The sequence below is a fragment of the Balaenoptera physalus genome (assembly GCF_965194825.1).
Source record: "Balaenoptera physalus genome assembly, chromosome: 6".
In the NCBI taxonomy this organism is placed as follows: domain Eukaryota; kingdom Metazoa; phylum Chordata; class Mammalia; order Artiodactyla; family Balaenopteridae; genus Balaenoptera; species Balaenoptera physalus.
This window is the reverse complement of record NC_138885.1, coordinates 4,980,929-5,003,366: the sequence shown is the minus strand read 5'-3', so window position 1 is coordinate 5,003,366 and position 22,438 is coordinate 4,980,929. Positions and strand designations below refer to the sequence as shown.

Sequence of the window (22,438 nt, the reverse complement as noted above, 5' to 3'; positions counted from 1 at the left end):
TATATTTATATATTGGTTTATTTAGTTTTCCTATAAGTAACTGTATAAAATGGATCTTTTCTTCTATTTTATCGACTAATTAGTTATTTAGAGACATGATAGCTATCTTTTTTTTCCTCACTTCAATTATCACTTGCTGCTGGATTCTCTTATTGTTTGTGTAGTTTTTTAGATGATTCCACTTGCTTTACATTTGTTGACTAAGTGAGAAATAAACCTCTATTGTGTGAAGACACTGAGATTTGGGGCTTGTTACTGCAGCTTTTCCTAGCTATCCTGACAGATACAAGTGACTTAAAAAAAATAAAGACGCTCAACACACAAATATATTAGGGTTAAATTCTCCGGGGGCAGTGGTATGCAATCAGGAGTTTAAGGAGAAAAAGCAAGAATGGAATTTCATACTGTTACAGAACTTATTCATGTATTTTTAAAAATTAATTAATTTTATTTATTTTTGGCTGCATTGGGGCTTCATTGCGGCCGGCGGGCTTTCTCTAGTTGCAGCGAGCGGGCTTCTCATTGTGGTGGCTTCTCTTGCTGCACAGCATGGTTTCTAGGCGCAGGGGCTTCAGTAGTTTTGGCTCATGGGCTTAGCTGCTCTGCAGCATGTGGAATCTTCCAGGACCAGGGTTCGAACCCGTGTCCCTGCATTGGCAGGGGGATTCTTAACCACTGCGCCACCAGAGAAGCCCAGAACTTATTCATCTATTTTTAAAATGGAAAATAGTGGGAATCGAATCACCATGGTGGGTATGTTTTAAAGAATAACATCCAGTTTTATTTAAAACCTTCATCACTTATAGCGTGCCAAAAATCAAGTCCTTTGCAACTATTTTAACCTGCACTGAAATCTTAGGAGATGCCTAGTAAAAAGTCTTTAGGAACCGTAGCAGATGTTCTCAGCCTGGTGAGGGCAAGGTAGACTGCCTGGATTCTTCCTGCTGAGTACAGGCCACAGGATTCCTTCACCTTTCTCCAAGGCAGACCCATCGGCTCTCAGCTCACACAGGGAACCTGTGGGTCCAAGTAACGTTGCAGAGACAGGAAGAGCAGCTCTGGGAAAGCGCAAAGCCAGAACTCCCTCTTTCAGAGCAAGTGCTCTGAAGCCAGACGTTGGGGTTTCAATCCCGGGTCGCCTTCCTAGGAGTTGTGTGCTCTCGAAGAACGTTGTCAACCTCTTCGTGCCTTCCTCATTTGTAAAACGACTTATTATGAGTATTAAGTGACTTAATGAATGCAGAGTATCGAAAACAGCGAACGCAAAGAGCGCCGGAGCACGCGGGCGGCCAGCGTGGCGGCTCCGCGAGCTCGGGCGGTCCCAGCGCCGAGCCCCAGGCCGCCCGGCCGGCAGCGGGGCCTTCCCGCTCCTCCGCCCACCCCGGCCGGAGGCGCGGAGCCTGACAGTCGGGAGAGGCGCAGACCCTTCGCCGCGGCAGCATTTACACGAGGGTCCCTGTAGTGCGGCGCTGTTTGAAAATACAAAACCGAATACATTTTTTTCTTAAGAAGTTAATAAAACCCTATAATTATGTTCCACTGTGTTCTTTCCACACTGCACGAAGAGCGCAAAGATAGCGTGAGAAAAAACATGAGCGTTTGTTCGAAAAAGTCAACAGGTACGCCCCGGGCGCCGATGACCTCTCAGGCACTCAGCCCTCCAGGCTCCAAATTCCGAGAGCCCAAGGACTCGGCCGGAGGATCTCCGCGCCGCGAGACTCCCCGTTGCCTCCACATCCGGGCGCTTCTCGGACGCCGGCGGGAGCGCGCACGCCAGCTCCGAGCCCGGAAGGTGCCGTGAGGTCACGTGCCGGCGCGCCCCCGCCGCGGCGGGCTCCAGGCGGAAGTGAGGTTGGAGCTCGGCGGCTGCGCAGCGTTGGCGGGGAGCGCGGGTTGCGAAGAGGCGGACCGGGCCGAGAGGGGCGAGCGGGAACGCGGGCCGGGGAGGCTGCGGCGGCAACCGGGGCCTCGCGGCTCAGCCCCGCATCGGAGCAGGCCTCCGCGGCGCGCGCCCCTCGCCGAGCCCGACCGCCGTGCCCGCCCCGGGCCGGCGAGCGCTGGTCACCGAGGCCCAGGCCGCCGCCGCGGCGCCGTGAGTGCGGGCGGGGCGCGCGAGGGGTTCGGCGGCGGCTTGCGCTGCCGGAAGTGCGGCGCTTTGTGCGGCCGACCTGGGCGGCGCCAAGGTCGGGCCCGCGGCGGTGCTTTGTCCCGCGCGGGGCAGGGCGGGCCGGTGAGGCCCGAGGGAGGCGGAGCTGGGCGACCGGGCGCGCGGGCAGGTGCGGCGTGGGCGGCGGTGACGTTGCCTGGGGGCCGGTGAGAGGGGCGTTCGTTGCACGAGAATGTTCTCTGGGTCTTTTTAAGGTCCAGGTGATTAGATCAGTAAAATGAGCAAGAAATGGGGAAGCAGTGGGGTGGTGTTTTTGTAACTTAGGTTTAAGGTTCTTAGGATTTTCATCGTTTCCAGTGTGTGAACTATTCACTTTGTCTACTCACAGAGTAAACATTATTCCATTTGTCCGGCAGAAGCTTAGCTTGAACGGGTTCAGTGTTTTCTTCAGAAAGGACGTGTCGTGGCCCATTCTGGTTTAACTTTGAGAGATGCGCCTTTACCCCCAAACGGGGTCGTCTTTTTTTATAGTGTATATAAGCATGTGTCTAATGGGTTGTATGAGTTAATGCTTCATTAAAGTCATACATAAAAGTATTATGTAGTGTTTTGCCAAGCAAAACAATTTTTTAAATGAAAAGCTTTGTCTAGTTTCCCCTCCTTAAGTTCTCAGATCATCCTTGTGTAATTTCAGATGATTTTTTCAAATAGTCTATGAAAAACTTGACAATAATAGTAGGGACACATTTTAGAACTTTGGTAAATAAACAAGTAGTGGATTATTTTTTCTTTGACAGCCAAGAATTGAACAATTAAAGGTTAATTTTTCTACTGTTGAAGGTACTGTGCTGCACACTGCGAAGTTTTTTTGTCTCTTTTAAGCTTTATAAATCGGGCTTGCTTTAGTGCGAGTGTTCGCATAGTTAACTTTTGTTTAGGCGCGTTTGTGACTAAATGCAGGCTTTAAGAGTTGGAGACTGCAGGCTTCCTCTAGGTTCTGTGCTGCAGTCACTGGACAGACCGAGCAGGTAGCGTGCCCTCGTCCTGCCTCCAGCCCTTGGGAATAGTGGAAGGATTGGGCTGTGTGTAAGGCAAGTGCCTGCAACTCAGGAGGAAGGAGGAAGCACCATCTGCTGCTGTTGCTATTACTGCCTCTGCCCTCCTATCAGGCCCTGATATACTTGTTAGGATTTTTAGTTAGTATTCTGCTCTACAACTGCCTTTCAGCTCATTTCCATTTTAAGGTTAGACAGAATTGTGATGTCAAAATTATTTGAATTTTCAAACATGGGGAAAAGGTGTAGGGTAATGCCACAGAGGTAGAGGATTAGAAGTATTAAAAAAGAAAACAAGTGCAATTAAAGAATATTTTAAGTTTTTTTAGGTTCTGTAGTTTACAGGCAAATTTTTGTCTACCAGACTTGTCTTATGTAAACAGCTTCTTTTCCTGGATCAGTTGAGAGCGATTTTAAAGCAACAGTACACCAGTGTACTAGAGTTAATGGTTACTTTTCTTGTGTCTGTGTTCCACTTTATGTCTGTATCATTGAAGTCTCTCCAGTTGTTCTGTGCAGAAAAATGTGAATTTTGCAATAGATTGCAAACCTTGATAGTGAAGGTAGAGTTTGGGGGAGTTTAGAATTTTATCTTATTATATACTCTTGATGTTATCAGATGTTACCGAGAATTTCCAGTTTAGATTGTATTAAAGGGATTTTATCTTGTATATTGCTGTCTGAGAGAGAATTTAAGCCCCTCGACATTAGTTTTCTTGATATGAAATACTAAGACAAGGCCTTTAAAATTTTAGAATTACTATTTTGTGTGGGAACTTTGTTTAGGTCATGGTGTATTTTGAGACTAGAGAAAGTAGTATAGTGATGGGTCTTAAATATACTTTCCCTCTGATTATTATTGAATTTTCAAATTGAGAAATTTTTGCTGTCATCATCTTTTTTAAAGGTAAATCTGAGACTTACTTATTTTGCTGCAGGTGTCAAACCACCCATAGGGATTCTGACATTTGAGTCATTACAAATGAGAAACTTAAAAAAAAAAAAAAAAGTGATGCCCTTAGGATCTAGCCTTGGAATTGTGATCTTCGGCCCACACCAAATCAGACTGGGAAATTGGTGGTTTCTGGGTGGCCAGTGGCACTAGAATCCCAGGCAGAGTGGTGATGGTTTTTTCCTTAATTTTTCATTATTTAAAAAATATAAAAATACAGTGTACAGCCATATACCCAATATCTCAATTCCTTTTGTGTAGAAATATTTTAAATTACGACTTCATGTCATTTTTATCCTTACATAGTTTAATATGTACTTCTAAAAATTGATGCATCTTTACATAACCAAAATAGTATTATCACATGTAACAAAATTAATGTTTGTTTAATGCCGTTTGATACCTAGCCCATATTCATTTGTATCCTCAAATCCTTAAAATAACCTTTTTACAGTTTTTTCCGTCTTAAAATCAGAATCCAAACAAAAGTCTCTTATGGCCTTTATTAAATCTGTCTTAATCTAGAACTATCCTTCTCTCCACCCTCCACCTTTTCCCAGACCATTGACTTATGAAGAAACTGGACCCCCTTGTCCTCTAGAATGCCCTCCTTTTGGCTTTGTCTGATTGCTTCATGGTGTTCAGCATATTCCTCTAACTCCTGCCTTTTTCTGTAACCTGGTAGGTAGATGTATAGGCTGCATTGGATTCAGATTTTAGTGTTTTAGTCGCAGTACACCTCAGATGATGCAGAGTAATTCCATCATATGAGGATGCAGATAATTAAGTAGTTTGACTGTTAGTGATGTTAAGATTGGTCAGTGGGTTCAGCGTTCATATCCAGTAATCAGTAACAGATATGTTTCAACAATTCTGAATTAGATTTTAAATAAATGTCTCAACTTCATATTTATTGCTACGAAGAGTCCTGTATTTTCCATTGGACAGTTCTTTTATTAAAGAACATTCAGAAAATATTTATGAGCTATCTCCGGACCAAGCACTAGTGAGATGCAAGGGGACAGGGCTGAATAAGGTATTTTCCCTGCCCTTGAGGCTCACGATCTTTGGGGAATCTCTCATCATATGAACAAGTAATTTAAAAAGCTGTATGACAGTTGTTCACAGAAGTTGTACAAACATTTTCTTTTGTTAATCCTGTTATTTTTTTAACCTATAACTTTTTAATTATGACTTCTTAATCACTTTAGGAAATAGTTATTATTAGCCTCTTGGGAAGTATAAGTGCTTTCAGGAAACGTAACTTCTGGTTAGTTTGCAACTTATGGTATTTAGAATTCAAATGCAATTTTATACATTGTTTAGTGGCAAATGTGGAGTAGGATTGTATTGCTGGTTTAGATGTAAGTCAGGTCATGAAAGGAGAGCCTTGTATTCAGTGCTTCATTGGAATTGTCTGCAGTTCCTGGCTGTTATGAATAATGCTGTTATAAACTTTCATGTACAAGTTTTTGTATGGATGTATGTTTTCACTTGTCTTGGGTATATACCTAGGAGTGGAATTGCCAGGTCAAATGGTAATTCCTGTGTTTAACTGCTACGCTACGCTGTTCATCGGCTTCATGGCCTACCAGGTGACATCTCCTGCTCAGCCCCACATTTAAGGGTCCCCACACGGTTTCAGTCTAACCCATGTCTCCATAATCATCTTTGCTGATTCCCTACATGTAGCCTAAGCTCCAAACAAGCCCAGTTGTAGTGTCCCTAAAGAGTGCATCTTGCATTTTCTAATTTCTGTGGCATTTCAAGATCCTACCTGTTTAGAGCTTATTGGAAACAGTACCTCCGTAATCCAAGTTATTCCTGACCGTTCTTTTTTTCCTGCTTGAATTTTTGCTCTCCCCACTCAACCCTCAGAACACTTCATTCCTTTATGGCACTTAACACCCTTTGGCCTGAATCACCATTATTTATGTCTTCTGTCTTACAGGCCTGTGTTGTCCAATACAGTAGCCATCACCTACATGTGACTGTACAATTAAAATTAAAGTTAAACATGTAGCTCCTTGGTCGTGCTAGCCGTGTTTCAGGTGTTCAGTAGCCATTAGTGACTACTGTATGTGGACAGAGCAGACATACATTTCCATCTTCACAGAAAGTTCTGTTGGACAGTACTTCTCTAGATTGCAGACTCAGAGCAGGGGCTGCGACTTTTTTTCCCCCGTGGCCTTTGTGTAGTGCTTTACTTATCTTGAATTCAATTAAGAAAATGAAATTACATCCTGGCACGGAATAGAGAGAGTTTTGGGATGTATTCACTTCTCCAGAGATGGGAGTCGAACCAGAGAAGTAGATGAAATATGTGAAGACCTCCACATCCTCATGTTGTAGGTCCACCAAAAATGGGTTAAAAGTGCAGGAAAATGGGGATTGGCAGTTACCAATTTGTTTATTCTTAAACTGTGGTGTAAAATACAGTTGATTCTCATGTCTACTTCCTATGCCTTCCTATCCTTGTTTCTTTGTAGTCTGTTCTGTAGATCTGCATTGTCCAGGGTGGTAGCCTCTAGCCACATGTGACTATTTAGATTTAGATTGAAGTTAAATAAACTAAAAAATCGGATCCTGTGCTAACCACATTTTTCAGGTGCTCAGTGTTTACTTGGAGCTGACGGATGCTACATTGGACAGCACAGATAGAGAACATCTTCATCCTTGTAGAAAGTACTGTTGCACAGCACTGATCTAGATTTCTCTCTTAGCTGTGGTTCTGGATGTCATGGCATCAAAAAGTATCTCTGCCTTTTGGTTTGGAAGTTAAAGAAATAAGATAATTACTTAGGTAATGAGTATCAATATCAATCACTGATATCCCCAATTTATTTCTACTTTAGAACTCGTTACAAAGGCTAAGGACTTGACCAGGTATAGTTTCTACTGAACTGCTTGGTTGTAAATATTCTGAGTCAGGTGAGCTGAAAATATGAAGTGGTTTGTTTTTGCATTTTGCCTTTGTAATGGAATTTGATACCTAGAGTGTTTTGAGGTGCATGTGTTTTTTAGAAAGTCAGCAGGTAGTTGCACCTTTTTTTGTGTAAGACATTGTTATTGGGGCTGAAGTTACTGCAAATAGGGCTAACTAATAAGTTCCAGTTCCCTATCTACATTCTAGCCGAGGATGTGGTGGGGAAGGCAGACACTAAAGCAAATACATGTACATTTTATGTTTTCCTTTTGTTTCTTTTTTTTTTTTTTTTGGCCATGCCACACAACTTGCAGGATCTCAGTTCCCCAAACAAGGATTGAACCCCGGCCACGGCAGTGAAAGTCCGGAATCCTAACCACTATGCCACCAGGGAACTGCCTGTTTTTCTTTTTACGTAGACTTTTTTTAAAGAGCAGTTTTAGGTTCACAGCAAAACTGAGCAGAAAGTGCAGAGTTCCCATATACCTGTTGCTCCCCCCATTGCTGTTTTTATTTTTAAATTTAAGATCTCCTTTGTCCTTACTACCACATAAGTCAGGGAATACTGAATAGTCTTAATTAAGCTCACACTTTAAAAATACACTGGGTGATAAAATTCAGAGGAAGGGATAAAACCAGGGTTGTAGCTGTGCAAGTTCGTGAACTTTTCAGGCAAAAAAGGTTGGGAATTATAGAATGGGTTAATAGAGTTGCTGGGCTGTGCTAATCTGACTTTTTTTAGGAAATAGACATATATTTAACCTAAGTTATTTCAGAAATAGAGAAAAGTGCAAAATGAACACTAAACCACCCCATCTAGAGGTAATCACTGTTCATATTTTAATTTCCTCCCAGACTTTTTTCTGTTTGTGCTAGAGGTGCACATGCCCATATGTGTAGGTGCAAATTTGGGAGCATACCGCATTACAGTATTGTACCGTTTTTTCCCCCAATTAACGTGATATCAATCTGTATTTTTAAACAGTTTAAAAAGCAGCTGCATGCTATTTCATGCTCTGGATAGATCTGGTTAAGACTGTTCTCTGTTATAAGGACATTTAGATTATTTATAGGTATTTTTTCGCCGTTTTAAGCAGGGACACAGAGAGCACTTTTTTCCCTTAGCTTCTGATGGACCGAAGAGAGTTACAAAGGAAAGCCTGTAGGGTCCTGGCGAGCACCCAGTAGGACTTTGGCGTTCCTTTTCTGTTCTCTGGTGGTTGGCAGCAGCGTGAAGTGCCTTGTTTTGTAATATACTAGAGAAGGACTCTTGTTCTTTTGAGACTGATGATGGAGAAAAACCTGAGAACAAAAGTGCTTGGCTAAATCACTTTTTTTCCCTTTTTAGTTCTTGAAATCATGAATCCTGTTTATAGCCCGGGTTCTTCTGGGGTTCCCTATGCAAATGCCAAAGGAATTGGTTATCCAGGTAAGCAAGTAAAATTTTGTTTCCATTTTTCAACTTTGAACACGTGGTGAATTTCTGTGTCACTAAGAATGCTTTCGATGGACAAACTCAGCTCACGTGGCTTAGATAGGGAAGAAAATGTATTGGCTCATGGAATTGAAAAATCAGGAGCTTGGTCTGGCTTTGGTCAGAGGCTGATCTGGTGGCTTCAAGGGTGGGGACTGGCGTCTAGTTCTCTACTTCCTGTGCTCAGCTTCACTTCCTCAGTGTCCTCTCAGTGTGCGTCACAGGTCACACTTCTCCCCATTGTGGTTCTGTGGTGCTCAGCCCCCCCCCCCCCCCACCTTGGCTGTGAGTCTCTTCATCTGGCTCTGGCTCTCATCTTGTTCCCTCCACGCCAGCACCCGGGGCCAGGAGGGGAGTCTGCTGATGAATTTAGGCCTGAGTCATGTTCCCCACCTTACTGAAGTCTGCTACTCCAACATGGGCTGTGATGGAGGGGGTGAAGCACAATTTGGGGGAATAGGAGTTGGTGGTCAAAAATAGCAAATTGTTGTCCTAAGTGAAAGGAATAGTTATTTGTAGAATTACAATCGTGGCTTTAGATAATATGGTGGAACAGATACTCTTAAAACCCTGTTGCTAAAAACCCTTGGAAAATTGAATAAAACATTTCAAAAACGTTTAACCGAACTTGCAAGAAAGGAAGAGATTTCTGCAGCTGAATATGAAAGCGACATAAAAACCAGAGCATTTGGCCATTGAGCTGATGCGCCTGTCCTGGGGGCATTTGTTATTTGTGGGTTTTAGCAACCCATTTGGGGACAGAAATTGAGGCCTTTGGCCCTTGTAAGGCTGGGAGTTGGAGTGGGACCCCTCATCAGTCTGATTCCTCCAGAGGGTGATACTCCCATTGGAGAGGTAGGCTAAACAATCCATGCACTGGCTCCACGGGGAAATTCAGTTTCTGCTTGGGCTCTGGGAAGGGAGAACTCTTTTCTAAGAATTTGTAACTATTCAGGGATGTTTCAGGCTCTACTTTGAATTACTTGTCCTTCCCAGGGGGTCCATACATCGAGAAACTAACATAAAAAAATAGTCTCTAGGCGGCACTATTCCCTGGAGCACCTGACAACAGCAGGTGCAGAACTGCTGTGGAGGCAAATGTTCTCAACCCAGGTTGTGTGGGTTTCCCACAAAGTTCTGCCTGTTAACAAGTCAAAATTATTACAGAACACTGTGATGTTGTTCGTCATGTCAGAGTCACCAGTCATGATGGACAGCAGGAATAAAACAGAAACCATATCACACAAGCATGTTTAGAATTACTGAAGATGCAGAAGAAAGAATCATATCGAAAAGAACCAACTGGAACTTAAATGGAAAAAAAAAGGCGTCTGAACAAAATTCAAGTTAAGCTGCAGATAAAACACTGCTAAAGGGAGGACCAGAATGCAGTGTAAGGAAAGGGGGAAACAGACTGGTTAAGAAATAGAGGTGTTAGGATGAGAAGTTTTGAGGAGCATTAAAAGCTCCAGAAGGACTAAGTAGAGAGACTAGAAGAAAAGGAGTGCCAGGATTTTCCAGAATTGATAAAAGGTGATTTAGTGATAAGGCCTCCTGTCTTTAACGTATTAACACTAGTTTAAACAGAAGGCTAAATAGCTGAAGAGAATTCTGTGTAAATCTGAAACCAGGGAATAGGCAAAACCTGATGGTATTAGCATTACCTGAGAGACTATATAATGAAACATTGGTTGCCTCTCATACCAGTTCTGTGCACTTTTTAAAATTTTATTTTATTTTTTAACATCTTTTTTTTTTTAATTTTTTTTATTTTTTAACATCTTTATGGGAGTATAATTGCTTTACAATAGTGTGTTAGTTTCTGCTTTATAACAAAGTGAATCAGCTATACATATACATATATCCCCATATCTCCTCCCTCTTGCATCTCCCTCCCAGGTGCACTTTTTTAGGGGTTTTCTTGGTCTTAAAATTACATTTAAAAGAAAATTTCTGTAACTTTAAATCTGTTTAAAATTTTATAGTTTCTTCTTATTTTATCCATTTCTTTATACCTGTCTTGTCTATTTTCTTGGTTTTAGTATTTTAGTCTCCTTGACTTTCATAAAACTCTCTAGATCAGCAAGGGTTTAGTGTAGGAACTAGTAACCACTCTAGGTATTTTGAATGGGAGTGGGAGTTAAACATAGCGAAATAATGTGCCTACAGAATTTTGAGGCTAGCATAACTTCACTGCCAAAAACTAACAAGACATTACGAGGAAAGAAAGTGCTTTTATACCATTTTATACTTTTATACCAGTAAATGGAGAGGCTTGTCCATAACTTTTTAAAATTTACATTTAGTGGGGAAAAAGAAACACTTCCCAACAACTTCATCTTTTAATTGTAGTAATATGGTAACTGACATATGGTCAGCCCTTCATATCGGTGGATTTTGGGTATTGTGTCCTGGAACCAATACCCCTAGGATACTGAGGAATGACAATAATTGGGTTCATATGCACCATCTTACTGTTATTTTCTAATTGATAGCACCTGTTTTTTTTTTGTTTTGTTTTGTTCACTTTCTTTTTCTTCTTTTGGATTAACCAAGTATTTTTCAATAAATTTTTCCTTCTTTTAATTTTTGAAAAATTCTTTTGCTATTTAGTGATGACTCTAAAGATTACAGCACTTTTTGCTTCCCCTCCCCTCCTGCCTCCCCTTCTCCCCTCCTCCCTCCCCTCCCCCCTCCCCTCCCCTCCCCTCCTCCCTTCCCCTCCCCTCCTCCCTCCCCTCCCCTCCCCTCCTCCCCTCCCCTCATCCCCTCCCCTCCTCCCCTCCCCTCCCCTCATCCCCTCCCCTCCTCCCCTCCCCTCCCCTCCCCTCCCCTCATCCCCTCCCCTCCCCTCATCCCCTCCCCTCCCCTCCTCCCCCCTCCTCCCCTCCCCTCCCCTCCTCTTCTCTCTCCTTTTACTGCGTGTCTGCTAGCAGTGACTTTTGTTTTAGTTTGTGAAATGTTTTTATTTTGCTTTCATTTTTGGAGCATATTTTTGATGAGTGTGTTGGTTTTCTGTGGCTGCTATAACAAATTGCTACAAAGTTTGTGGCTTAAAAACCACAGAAACTTATTCTCTCACAGTTGTGGGAGCCAGAAGTCCAAAATTCAGGTGTTGGCAGGGCCTCACACCCTCTGGAGGCTCGAGGTAAGAATCCTTTCTTGCCTCTTGAAGTTTCTGGAGGCTTTCAGCATTCCTTGACATGAATAGCCTTGTGGCAGCATCACTTCGGCTTCTACTTCCATGGTTACATCGGCTCCTCCTCGTCTCTGTTTCATATGCGGACACTTGGCATTGGGTTTAGGCCCCCACCACCTGTAATCCATGATGATCTTGTCTCAAGGTCCTTAACTTATGTCTACAAAGACTGTTTTTCCAAATAAGGTAACATTTATAGGTTCCAGGGATTTGATGATGTATCTTCTGGGGGGGTGGGGTTTCCCTACCATACTGAGTATACAGTTTTAGGTTGGCAGTTATTTTCTTTCAGCACTTTAAAGGCAGTTGTATTGTCTTCTGGTTTCTGTCAGAATTATTTTTGTTTCTTTGGAGTTAGTATATCCCTTCCCTCCCCCCTGCCCCCAACCCCGCTGCTTTTAAAATATCTTTGTTTTTACTGTGAAATGGCTAGATGTGATTTTCTTTGTGTTTATCTTGCTTAGTGCTCACAGAGCTGCTTGACTCTGGCTTGATAAGAGGGCAGTAGAAGGAAGAAACGGGGAGGAAAAAATATCTCCTCTGAAGTGAAGGTAGTTTTTCCAGAAGAGTGGGCTTTAGTCTCACTTTAAGGAGAACACTTTTAAGTAGCTTGGAGAGCTCAAAACTGCTGTTTAGGGAACTGAAAACCACATGAGCCAAGAACAACATTTTAAAAAAGCCCCTGGCACAGCAGCAGGAGGATGAGGAGTTGGTTGGTCATGGTTCTGAGCACAGGGGTGGAGAAGCAGAGGCTCCTCCCAAAGGCACTGACAGCCGCTGGCATCCGGCTCAGCGGCAGGGGCCGGGGGTGGGGTGGGGTTAGAGTCTGCCAGGGCACTCACCCCTCCCTGCCCCACCCCACTACGACCTTCACCCTTCCTCCCTCCACCTCTGAAACCCAGGGGCAGCTTGAACCCCCAGCGACCGTCTCAGCAGCCCAGATTCTCCCCGGAGCCTGGCAAGTTCTAGGACTGGAAGCCAGGCTAGCAAGCCCGGCGCCAGAGGTGCAGTTGGACCTGGAAAGAGTGTGGGGGGGGACTGGAGCCTTAAAGCCCACCCACATCCTTCAAGGGGAGGGAGGAACGCATCTTTTTAACAGTACTTCTCAGGGGTCCGCCTGCTCCCCACCCCATGGTGATCCATGCTCACTTGACACGGACCACCTCCTAACTGTCCCCCTCAATTCCGCCCTAAGGGGTCCTCTGACGTCTGTGACAGCGTGGGTCCCGACCTCTTTAGTCAGCTGAGGCCAGCACTTCAGGGGTCCCTCCAGTCCCCTCTGTCGTTGTGTCTCCCCGCCCCCTGTACTTTATCTAATAGAGGAAGGAGCGCAGTCAAGGGACCTGCGAGCCTGTGGATGAGTTTTAAGCCCGAGAGCCCGAGATGCAATTAAATATTATTGGAACCTACTGTAAGGTGGGGGAGGGGAGGCCAGGAGGCTGCGTCCCACCGCGGCGGGTCCAGCTCTGGGACCCTGCACCCCCCCATCCCCTCCCTGCTTCCCCAACTTCAGCAGGAGGAGCTCTGCAACCCCACCCAGTCCTTTGCAGCTCCCCCTCCTGGAGTCCCCTCCCCACCCGCGGGCGGAGCACGAAGGGCAGGGCCTAGACGAGGGACCAAAGCTCCCCGGGACTATGTTGCCCATGCACGGCTCTTCTGAACAGCAGGGGCGGCTTGGAGCAAGCCTGAGCTCTAGTTTTCTAAGTCATAAGAAATACACAGTTTAAAGACCTTGTTGGCTGACTGCAGTCTGTGGATCACCCGTGGTCTGTATTATCAGTTTATCTTTTTCTTTTCTTTTTCACCCATATGGTCCTGTGTCTTGCCATTCCCAGTGTTTTTTTCATGGAATGTAGTAAACAAGTGTATTAAAAATTATAGGTGATCCAGTTGATATCTTCCTTTGTTAACCACACAGCATGTTGCTTGATCTTCCCCCCCCCCCCCAGCTTTACTGAGGTATGATTGATAAATAAAAACCGTATGTATTTAGGTTGTACAACATGGGTTTTTTTAAGGTGTACGTGATGATTTAATCTATGTATATGTTGTGAAATGACTACCACGATTAAGTATCTCCAGATATCATCACATTGGGGATTAGGGTTTCAACATGTAAATTTTGGAGGGGACACAGACATATCATGCCCCCAGGCCAACGATGTCCGTGTATTCTGATTTCGCCTTTGTTGCACGAGGGTATCGGACACCGAGATGGAGTTAGGAGTTCAGCCGTTGTAGGGGTGGGTAACGCTGGTAAGGATCCGGTGGGGTGGAAGCAGTACTGGGCGCGGGAGCCTCGGGACCGTGGTGCGAGTGGGCAGTGTCAGCCGGCTCACTGGGGGGCCCTGGGGCAGCACTGGCAGTTAGAGGAGGCCTCGGCAGGCAGAGGTGGCCCTGGAAAGCGCTGCTGCTGAAGGCTCTCCGCCCGCGTCCTCCTCCCGGCTGAACAGCAGCTTGTTTTCTGGAATAGAGATGCAGGTGGTGGTCGTCACTTGGCTTTGTCAACTTAATGATTGTTCCCTGTCAGTTACAAAGGTTTGCCTTGTTCTTATTTGTATTTTATAATACATAGTACTGCTGAAGATAATCCTTCATCTTGTGGGGTTTCCATAGTTTTATTCAACCAGTTCTTTGCATGGGTATGTTGTTTGAAGTCTTTTGCTTTTCCAGTAATACTGCAGTTGATAGTGTTTGTGAAAATTATCTTCAGGGTGGATTCCTTGAGGTGGGATTGACAGTGGAGAGAGTAAATGCAGATGTGATGTTTTTTTTCCTGTTACTCTTTTTTTTAATTTTAATTTTATATTGGAGTATAGTTGATTAACAATGTTCTGTTAGTTTCAGGTGTACAGCAAAGTGATTCACTTATACATATACATGTGTCTATTTTTTCTCAAATTCTTTTCCTATTTAGGTTATTACAGAATATTGAGCAGAGTTCCCTGTGCTATACAGTAGGTCCTTGTTGCTTATCTATTTTAAATATAGCAGCGTGTACATGTCAATCCCAAACTCCCAATCTATCCCTCCCCTCTACCCTTCCCCCCTGGCAACCCTCAGTTTTCTCTAAGTCTGTGAGTCTGTTTCTGTTTTGTAAATAAGTTCATTTGTATCTTTTTTTTTTTTTTTTTTTTAGATTCTACATATAAGCAATACCACATGATATTTGTCTAAGTGATACCACATGATATTTGTCTTTCTCTGTCTGATTTACTTCACTTAGTATGATAATCTCTGGGTCCATCCATGCTGCTGTAAATGGCATTATTTCATTCTTTTTAATGGCTGAGTAATACTCCATTATAGGTATACCACATCTTCTAACACAGATGTAATTTTAAAGGTACTGCCGAGTTCCCTTCTTGTGTAGGATTTTTACTGCTTTGCACTCCTACCAGAAGGGTGTGAGACTGTTGTTTACCCCACAACCTTGCCAAGAGTTCGAAATGGTAGTTGGCAGTTCTCTCTGTCCATGTCTTCCGTTGGTTTTTTTTTTTCTATTGGGTTTTTGTTTTTTTAACTTTAAAAGTTATTTATATATTAAGTGTATGTGCCCTTTGTCTAAATAATTTGCAAGTACATTTCTTGTATAAAGCTTAGTCTTTTTTACGCAGCTCGTGGTATTTAAGTTTTTGTTTTTATGAAGTGATTGGGATTTGGGATCACTTCCAATCTCTTGCAAGAGGGGGAGTCTGGGCAGTGTGATTTTTAGCTTGCCAACCCCTGCCTGCCAGAAGGGAGGTAGAGTCGATGTTGGAGGAGACAGTCCATGGGACTCGCCAAGGGGCGTCTTCAGGAGGACAGTACTGTGACCGGGAAGATGGACCCGAGTGGGAGGGAACAGTGGTTCTCAGCCGTGTTGATTTGGAACCCTGCAGATTAGAATTTTCTGGAGGGATTACAGCTTCCCACAACTAGTTGTGTCGGTAGTAAAGGCTAGCAAACCTTGGTCATCTTGGCTCTGTGCCCTGAATGTAGAGAAGGCTCTTTAAGGCCCCATTGTCACGTGGTGAGTGGATCGAGCTGAGCTGTGAGGGACCTGGAGCGAATAACTGAGGCCCCTCTGGTTTTGACTGAAACACTGACGTCTTTCTTGATGTTTCTGTTGTGTTCACGTGATCAATTAGTGGTTGTAGTTTAGTCTTATTAAGGATTCCTCATTTGTGTTAATAAAGGTCAGGTTGCTTGCAAACGGAATGTGTGAGTGGATTTTTCCCAGTTCCATTTGTGTATGGTGCTGGTTAGAGCCCGTGTAGCACGTGAAGCTCGCAACACTCTTATTACTCTTGCTAAGTAATAAATTAGGGGATTAGAATCGAAAATAAAACTGCCAGAAGAATTGGGAGTTTTCTGACTTCAGCTTAGGTTTTTTTTTTTCTTCTTCATTCTAATTCAGTTTCTGTCAAATTTTTTTAATTGTAGAAAGTTGTAAGCATTTATACTCTTAGGTTAAAAACACGTGTTTATGATTGTGACCCATCACAGCTCTGAGGAGAGGAGACAAGTAGAGACCACCTGCTCAGCACCCATAGCACTGTTGGGCTCCTGAAGTCAGTCTGGGAGTTGCGGTGAAGAAGCTGAGGACGACTGGGTCTGTGGGAGCCCTGGTTTTAAAATCACATTGTTCTTTGTTTTTCTCCAGCTGGTTTCCCCATGGGCTATGCAGCAGCAGCTCCGGCCTATTCCCCCAACATGTACCCTGGAGCGAATCCTACCTTCCAAACAGGTATGCAGGCCGTATGTGCTGGGTGGCAAAAGTGCTTTTGTCCATGTGGCTGGGGGAGAATGTCAAGTGGATGGATTTGGAGAAAGGTGGTTATAGAATTGGGATTTGAGGTTGAATTAATTTATTGGTTCATAAAATTAGGCTTCTTAATACATACAACAAAAGCTTAATTCTTATTGCACATAAAGCTTTGTATCAATATATTGCATTTGTGGCGTCCTTCCACAACACAGATCTTCATTCCAATCATAGCTTGTTACAGGTAACTAGTTGTTCCAGAACATGTATGTATTTATGAAATAGTGTTGATTATTAGAAACAAAAGATCATGTTGCCATGTTAATAAGTAGAATTTCCATGTTGCTAACATTTTTAGAGATAACTGATTTCTCTCTAGAACTTGAGCACTTTGATTATGGCTTTAAAAGAAAGTCTTATTTTCTATGTAACGTGCATGAGAATAGTTTCAGATTTTAGAAATCAGTGGTACAATTGAAAGTGGAATTTGTTTGGGTCTGGACCTTGTAAAGACAGTTTTTTTTAATGGGACTTTCCTCTTTGAGCCTGCATTTTGGTGTTGGCTCATTCCAGGCTTTATTCACCCAGGATGGACTTTGTGATTCCGCTGCAGCAGTGGTGGCCTACACTCTGATCTGAAGGCTCAGCCTCACGGGTCTGTTGGGGTGCTTCTTTGTCCCTCAGAACCCCTAGCCTCACATAGTTAACTTGACAGGAGAGGAGACAGCAGCAGTGTCCTTTTCCTGAGTTCTTCCAATTTGATAATCGTAAAATTCTTCCTTCCTTCTGTGGCCCTTCTGTCCATGACTCCCATTCCATTCCCACTCTTACTGCCTTTGTTCACCCTGTAGCTCACACCCAGAGAAAGACCTTCTTAGCTTGGTCTTCCTGCTCCCAAGCTTTCTGTCCTTGACTTCATGTTCCCTGCACTTACACCAGAGTAATGTTCGCAGTATGAAGGTTTCCCATGACTAAGACACAGTGAAGCCTGGAGTCCCAACTTTAAATCCCTAGCTCTTTGGCACATTGACCTGTTCTTTCCAAAAGAGACTTTGTTTTGTTTTTGCATAGCTTTTATTCACACTCTCTCTCTCCCAAGAACTAGAGAACCTGCGACTTTGTGCCATCTTTTGGGATCTGTTATGGAACATCCCTTCCCTGGGACAAGCAGTATTATGTTGTTACTCACTAGATTATTTAAGGGCCAGATGGCACCACCATCTCCTTTTGTGAAGCATCTCATCTTGTTTAACTTTTTTAAAACAGCTCTCTGGAGGTCTGAATGACATTCAGTAAACTGCAGGGTACTTAAAGGGTACTTGATATGATGTATGCCACCTTCTCAGTCTAGAGTGAGCATATCCCTCGTCCCCAAAAGTTCTCTCCTGCCCCTTTGTGACCTCACCTAGGCTCCAGGAAATCACTCATCTGTGTTCTCTCACTACAGATTGTGTGTAGTTTCTAAAATTTTGTGTAAGTGAATCATATTGAATGTCCTTTTTGGGGGACTGGCTTTCATTCAGGATAATTTTTGACATCCATGTTGTAGTGTATATCAGAAGTTCGTTTCTTATTATTGTTGGGTAGTATTGCATTGTACAGAAATAGCACAAATTGCTTATCCATTCACTGGTTGATGAACATTTGGGCTGTTTGCGGTTTGAGGCTGTTACACATGAAACCGCTGTGAATATTTGTGTACATTCTTTATGTGGACATACACTTTCATTTCTCTTGAGTAAATACAGAGGAGTGGAGTGGCTGGCTCTTAAGGCAGGCGTATGTTTAACTTTGTAAGAAGCTGCCACACTGTCTTCCAAAGGAGTTGTGCTATTTCATGTTCCCACCAGTGGTGGGGGAGGGTTCAAGTTCCTTTATATCTTTGCTAATACTTGATATAGTCATTCGTTTTAATTTTAGCCATCCTAGTGAATATGTAGTGATATCTTCTGTAGTTTTAATTTGAACTTATCTAATGGCTAATAATGTTGAACATCTTTTCATGTGCCTGTTTGCCGCTTGTGTGTCTTTGGTTAAGTGTTTGTGTACATCTTTTTTCTGCCTGTCAGTTTTTAAGTTTGTTTTCTTATTGTTGGGTTTGAGAGTTCTTTATTAGATACATGATTTGCAAATATATTTTCATAGTCTGTGGCTCTTCTCAGTGTCTTTAAAAGAGCAAGAGTTTTTTTTTTTTTTTTTTTTAATTAATTTATTTATTTTTGGCTGTGTTGGGTCTTCGTTTCTGTGCGAGGGCTTTCTCTAGTTGGGGCAAGCGGGGGCCACTCTTCATCATGGAGCGTGGGCTTCTCACTATCGTAGCCTCTGTTGTTAACAGAGCACAGGCTCCAGACGCGCAGGCTCAGTAGTTGTGGCTCATGGGCCTAGTTGCTCCGCGGCATGTGGGATCTTTCCGGACCGGGACTCGAACCCGTGTCCCCTGCATTAGCAGGCAGATTCTCAACCACTGCACCCCACCAGGGAAGCCCAGAGCAAGAGTTTTTAAATTTAATGAAGTTCACTTTATCATCTTGTTCTTTTATGAATCACGGTTGTGGTATCGTTTCTAAGAAATCTTTGCCTAACCCAGCATCACAAAGGTTTTCTCCTAGAAGTTTTATAATTTTAGGTTTTACATTTAGGTTTATGACCCATTTTGGATTAATTTTTCTATATGGTGGTAGGAATGGATTGAAGTTTATGTTTGCATAAGTATTAGTTGTTTTTTACTGTATGTGATCATGCTGCAGACCACCATAAAATGTCACTGTTCTAGAATTCTCCAACGTAGCTCACTTGTACTCATTTTCTCTGTGGAGTACAAATAGATGTAAAAATGTACTAAAAGCTTCCAACTTTCTTATTCTTTTACAAAAAGAGCCTCAGGTTTATTTGAGGCTGGTGAAGCCGTTTTCCTTGCCCAGGGTGTGAAGTGCTCCCCTGAAGGGAAAGTTTGGTGTTTAGTGGGCTGGTGCTGGTGTCTGATAGCTTCCTCCTCTGGCCAACCTGTAGAACAGGTGCCATTCCTCTTCTCTCGCGTGTTTCCTTTCTTGTAGAGAGATGGGCCCTTTCCTGCCTCTTTTCCAAGACTGCTCTCAAGCTGTTCCTCTAACCCAGAAGCTGGGGCGGGCAGGTGGGAGTAGTGGTCTTGGTGGGAACGGTGGCTGCCAAGAGGGCCTGCCTTTTTGAAAGGGGTGTCCACTGATGGGTGCTGAATAGTTGTCGGCTGCCACACTGCTGGCCCAGCATTGCCGGATCTTCAGATTTTTAGGAGAAGCTGGGAATAAAGATGTATGTGAAATTTGCGAATGAAAGAGATAGAAGGCACTTGGAAGGTCCTGCCGGTGTCATGCGAGTGCTTGCAGCCCCTGATCTGAGTCTAGGCTACCGCTGTGCTCCCTTCTTTTTCTGGGAGCCTCAGCATTTTCATAGCTTGAATTTTTAAATTTCCTTTTTCAGTGGGCTTTTTTTCTTATGTGATGAGTAAGCCAAAACTGTCACTATAGAAAAACTAAACAAAATTTTTCTCCGTTTCTGCTGCTTTCTCAATGTTCTGGTCCTCTCACCACCAGATTTTCGGACAAAGCTGATGTATAGTATAGGGGTTGTGTATGTGGCTTTTAAAGCACTTTTGCAGCCCTAACACTGCTTATTTCTTAGCTCTTACAAGTGTGACATAGGGAGGTTTTAGAGAACCTTGTGAGGAGATGTCATGTCTTTTGCTGAAAAGTTCCATTACTCAGAATCTGGAAATGGAGGTGGTATTCATTTCATCCTCATGAACAAGCCTAGTAGGCTGAGTACATGTGCAACCAGAGAGGGCTGTCTTTTTTTGGAATCAGAACAATATATTGGAAAGAGTTTGGGCTGTAGCATTAGCAAGATGTGGCTCAAATCCTGACTCTGTCACTCCTGGGAAAGACGTTTCATTTTTGGCATTTTGTTTGATGAATCATTATATGTCCTCAGCTGTGTTATTTGAGGATTCTAGCTGCAAGCACGCAGTCAAGCTCCCAAGGCACCAAGGCTGCACATTCAGGCTTCTCTTCTGTTCCCATTTACAGCCAGGAGTATCTGTAACGAATATTTGCATTGATCATCTGAAATCATCAAAAAAACATTCAGTTCTTTGTAGTAAGCTCTATGTAAGAGGCGATTTAGATATTACATTGGCACATATTTTTAAAAGATGAAAACGTTGCTAAGAGTGATGGAAGGGCTTCTGTGGTTGCTGCCGTGCATGACTGGATGGCGGATAAATGGGGGAAACGTTTTTGGAGGACAGTTTGGCAATATAACAGAAAGAAGCTTAAAAATGAGAATAATCAGTTATGCAAATATTTATGTGTACGTGCAGATATCTCTAGTAAAGTAATGGTGTGATTAAACTGTTGGTTTACTTCAGTGTTTAACTGGTCTTATTACTTGTTTATGAGGGATATTTAGTAAGTGGAAATGCTTTACGATATGCCACTTTCTTTCTTTTTAAGCTCAGAATTATGTCCATGAAGTAAGATCCCAGGTTTGTTTAAAAATTTTCACTTACGGTGGCCACACAGGAGAGAAGAGCATTAGCGCGTTAACAGGTTGTGGGGTCATGGCCTCTGTTTCTCTTTCTCACTTAAGTTAAAGGTTTACATTCACATAGTTTTAAGATTCCTAATTTTCCTTCCTACCCCTGTTACTGTGACCCTGTGAGCATTGCTCACTGCTGTGAACGAGTGGCTGTCTTCTTCAGTTACTTTTTCTTCCCTGGACCTAGTGTCCTTTATTAGATTTCTGTAACCACATCGTTAATTAAACCCTCAACTTCCCCCCAGGGGTCTCTTCTCAGCATTTTAGGCCACATAAGGTATTCGTGTTTTCTTTTCTTGGTGGTGTCTTTTTGAAACCCTCTCTCCTACTCTGGCCTGCTTGTCCTCTGGGCCTTACACTGGGTCGTTCTCCTCCATCATCGCAGGGAGTTCTCTCCTCTTCCCTTCCACTTGATTACTTGTCTGCTTTCTTAGTTTACCCTTTGGTTTTAGTGGAGGATCTTTTTCAGTTATCTCCCAGGAGAATATGGGAGAGTCACAGTTTTGAGATTTTTCATGTCGGAAAACATTTTATTCTGCACTCACACTTCACTGTTAGTTTGTCTGGATACAGACTTTTAGGCTAGCAGTTATTTCTCCTCAGAATTTTGAGGACATTGCCGAACTGTTTGCCAGTTTTGCTGTTGCTGCTGAGAATGTCGGGACCTTTCTGATGCTTGGTTGACTGGGCTGGGCTTCTCTTTGGTGCTCTGTAGTAGTTCTGTCTCCAGGTTCTGAAATTTCATGATGCTGTGTTTGGTGCAGGTCGTTCCTCCTCACATATACTATATGTTTCTGAATTTCCAGATTTTCTAAATAAATGTCTTGTACTCAGAAAGTTATTATACGAAATTTGTGTGGTATGCAGTACTTTCGGGGAAAAATGATCTGTTCCAATGTAAAAAGCTTCTGGCCCCTCACAGCAGTCTGAGAGCAGTGGCCCTGTGCGTGAGTTCTGCCCAGAGAGGAGGTCAGCCTGCGGTGATGCATGTTTGCTGAGAGTGAGGAGGAAAAAGGCTGTGACCAGTGTGTTGTCTGTGTGGCATCCTTATGAATGGTCTTTAGGGAAGGAGCATCTGGAAAGCTGTTAGTGTTTTTGAAAGACCAAGCAGTGAATGTGTTTGGTTTTGTATTGTGAATGGTTGGCAAATCTAAAAATTATTTCACAAAGTGTCTATTTTGGATACTGTGAGATGTATGTGTATTTATTTATGTATTTTTTAATTTTAAGTTTGTAAGACTCCTGTTGAGGTTCTCTGGTGTGAGACAGTGGATCTGGTGTTACATAAAACAAAAAGGAAAGTGCCTATACACACTTGGTTTTTAATTGACTGGGAGACATGTTTGCTTTCCTTGAAATTGATTTGTCTTCAGTGTTGGATAGAAAGTGATGTAATAGTCATGCCC

General features: G+C 43.2%; 1 protein-coding gene across 6 annotated transcripts in view; it reads left to right on the top strand.

The window, feature by feature from the left end:
• Positions 1–1,857: 1,857 nt before the first annotated feature.
• FAM168B (family with sequence similarity 168 member B) overlaps positions 1,858–22,438 on the top strand; it is a 37,074-nt gene continuing 16,493 nt past the window's right edge. Inside the window, exons 1-4 of one of the 6 annotated variants that reach the window (XM_082465744.1) lie at positions 1,858–2,092; positions 2,905–2,947; positions 8,389–8,469; positions 16,359–16,442. In XM_082465744.1, coding sequence (XP_082321870.1) covers positions 8,400–8,469; positions 16,359–16,442 — 154 coding nt within the window. In that variant the 5' untranslated portion in view covers positions 1,858–2,092; positions 2,905–2,947; positions 8,389–8,399. Of the gene's footprint in view, positions 2,093–2,154; positions 2,277–2,904; positions 2,948–3,070; positions 3,136–3,173; positions 3,199–7,024; positions 7,046–8,388; positions 8,470–16,358; positions 16,443–22,438 lie in introns of those variants that run through there. The other 5 variants (XM_082465745.1, XM_082465746.1, XM_082465741.1 and 2 more) reach the window with 5 other exon arrangements.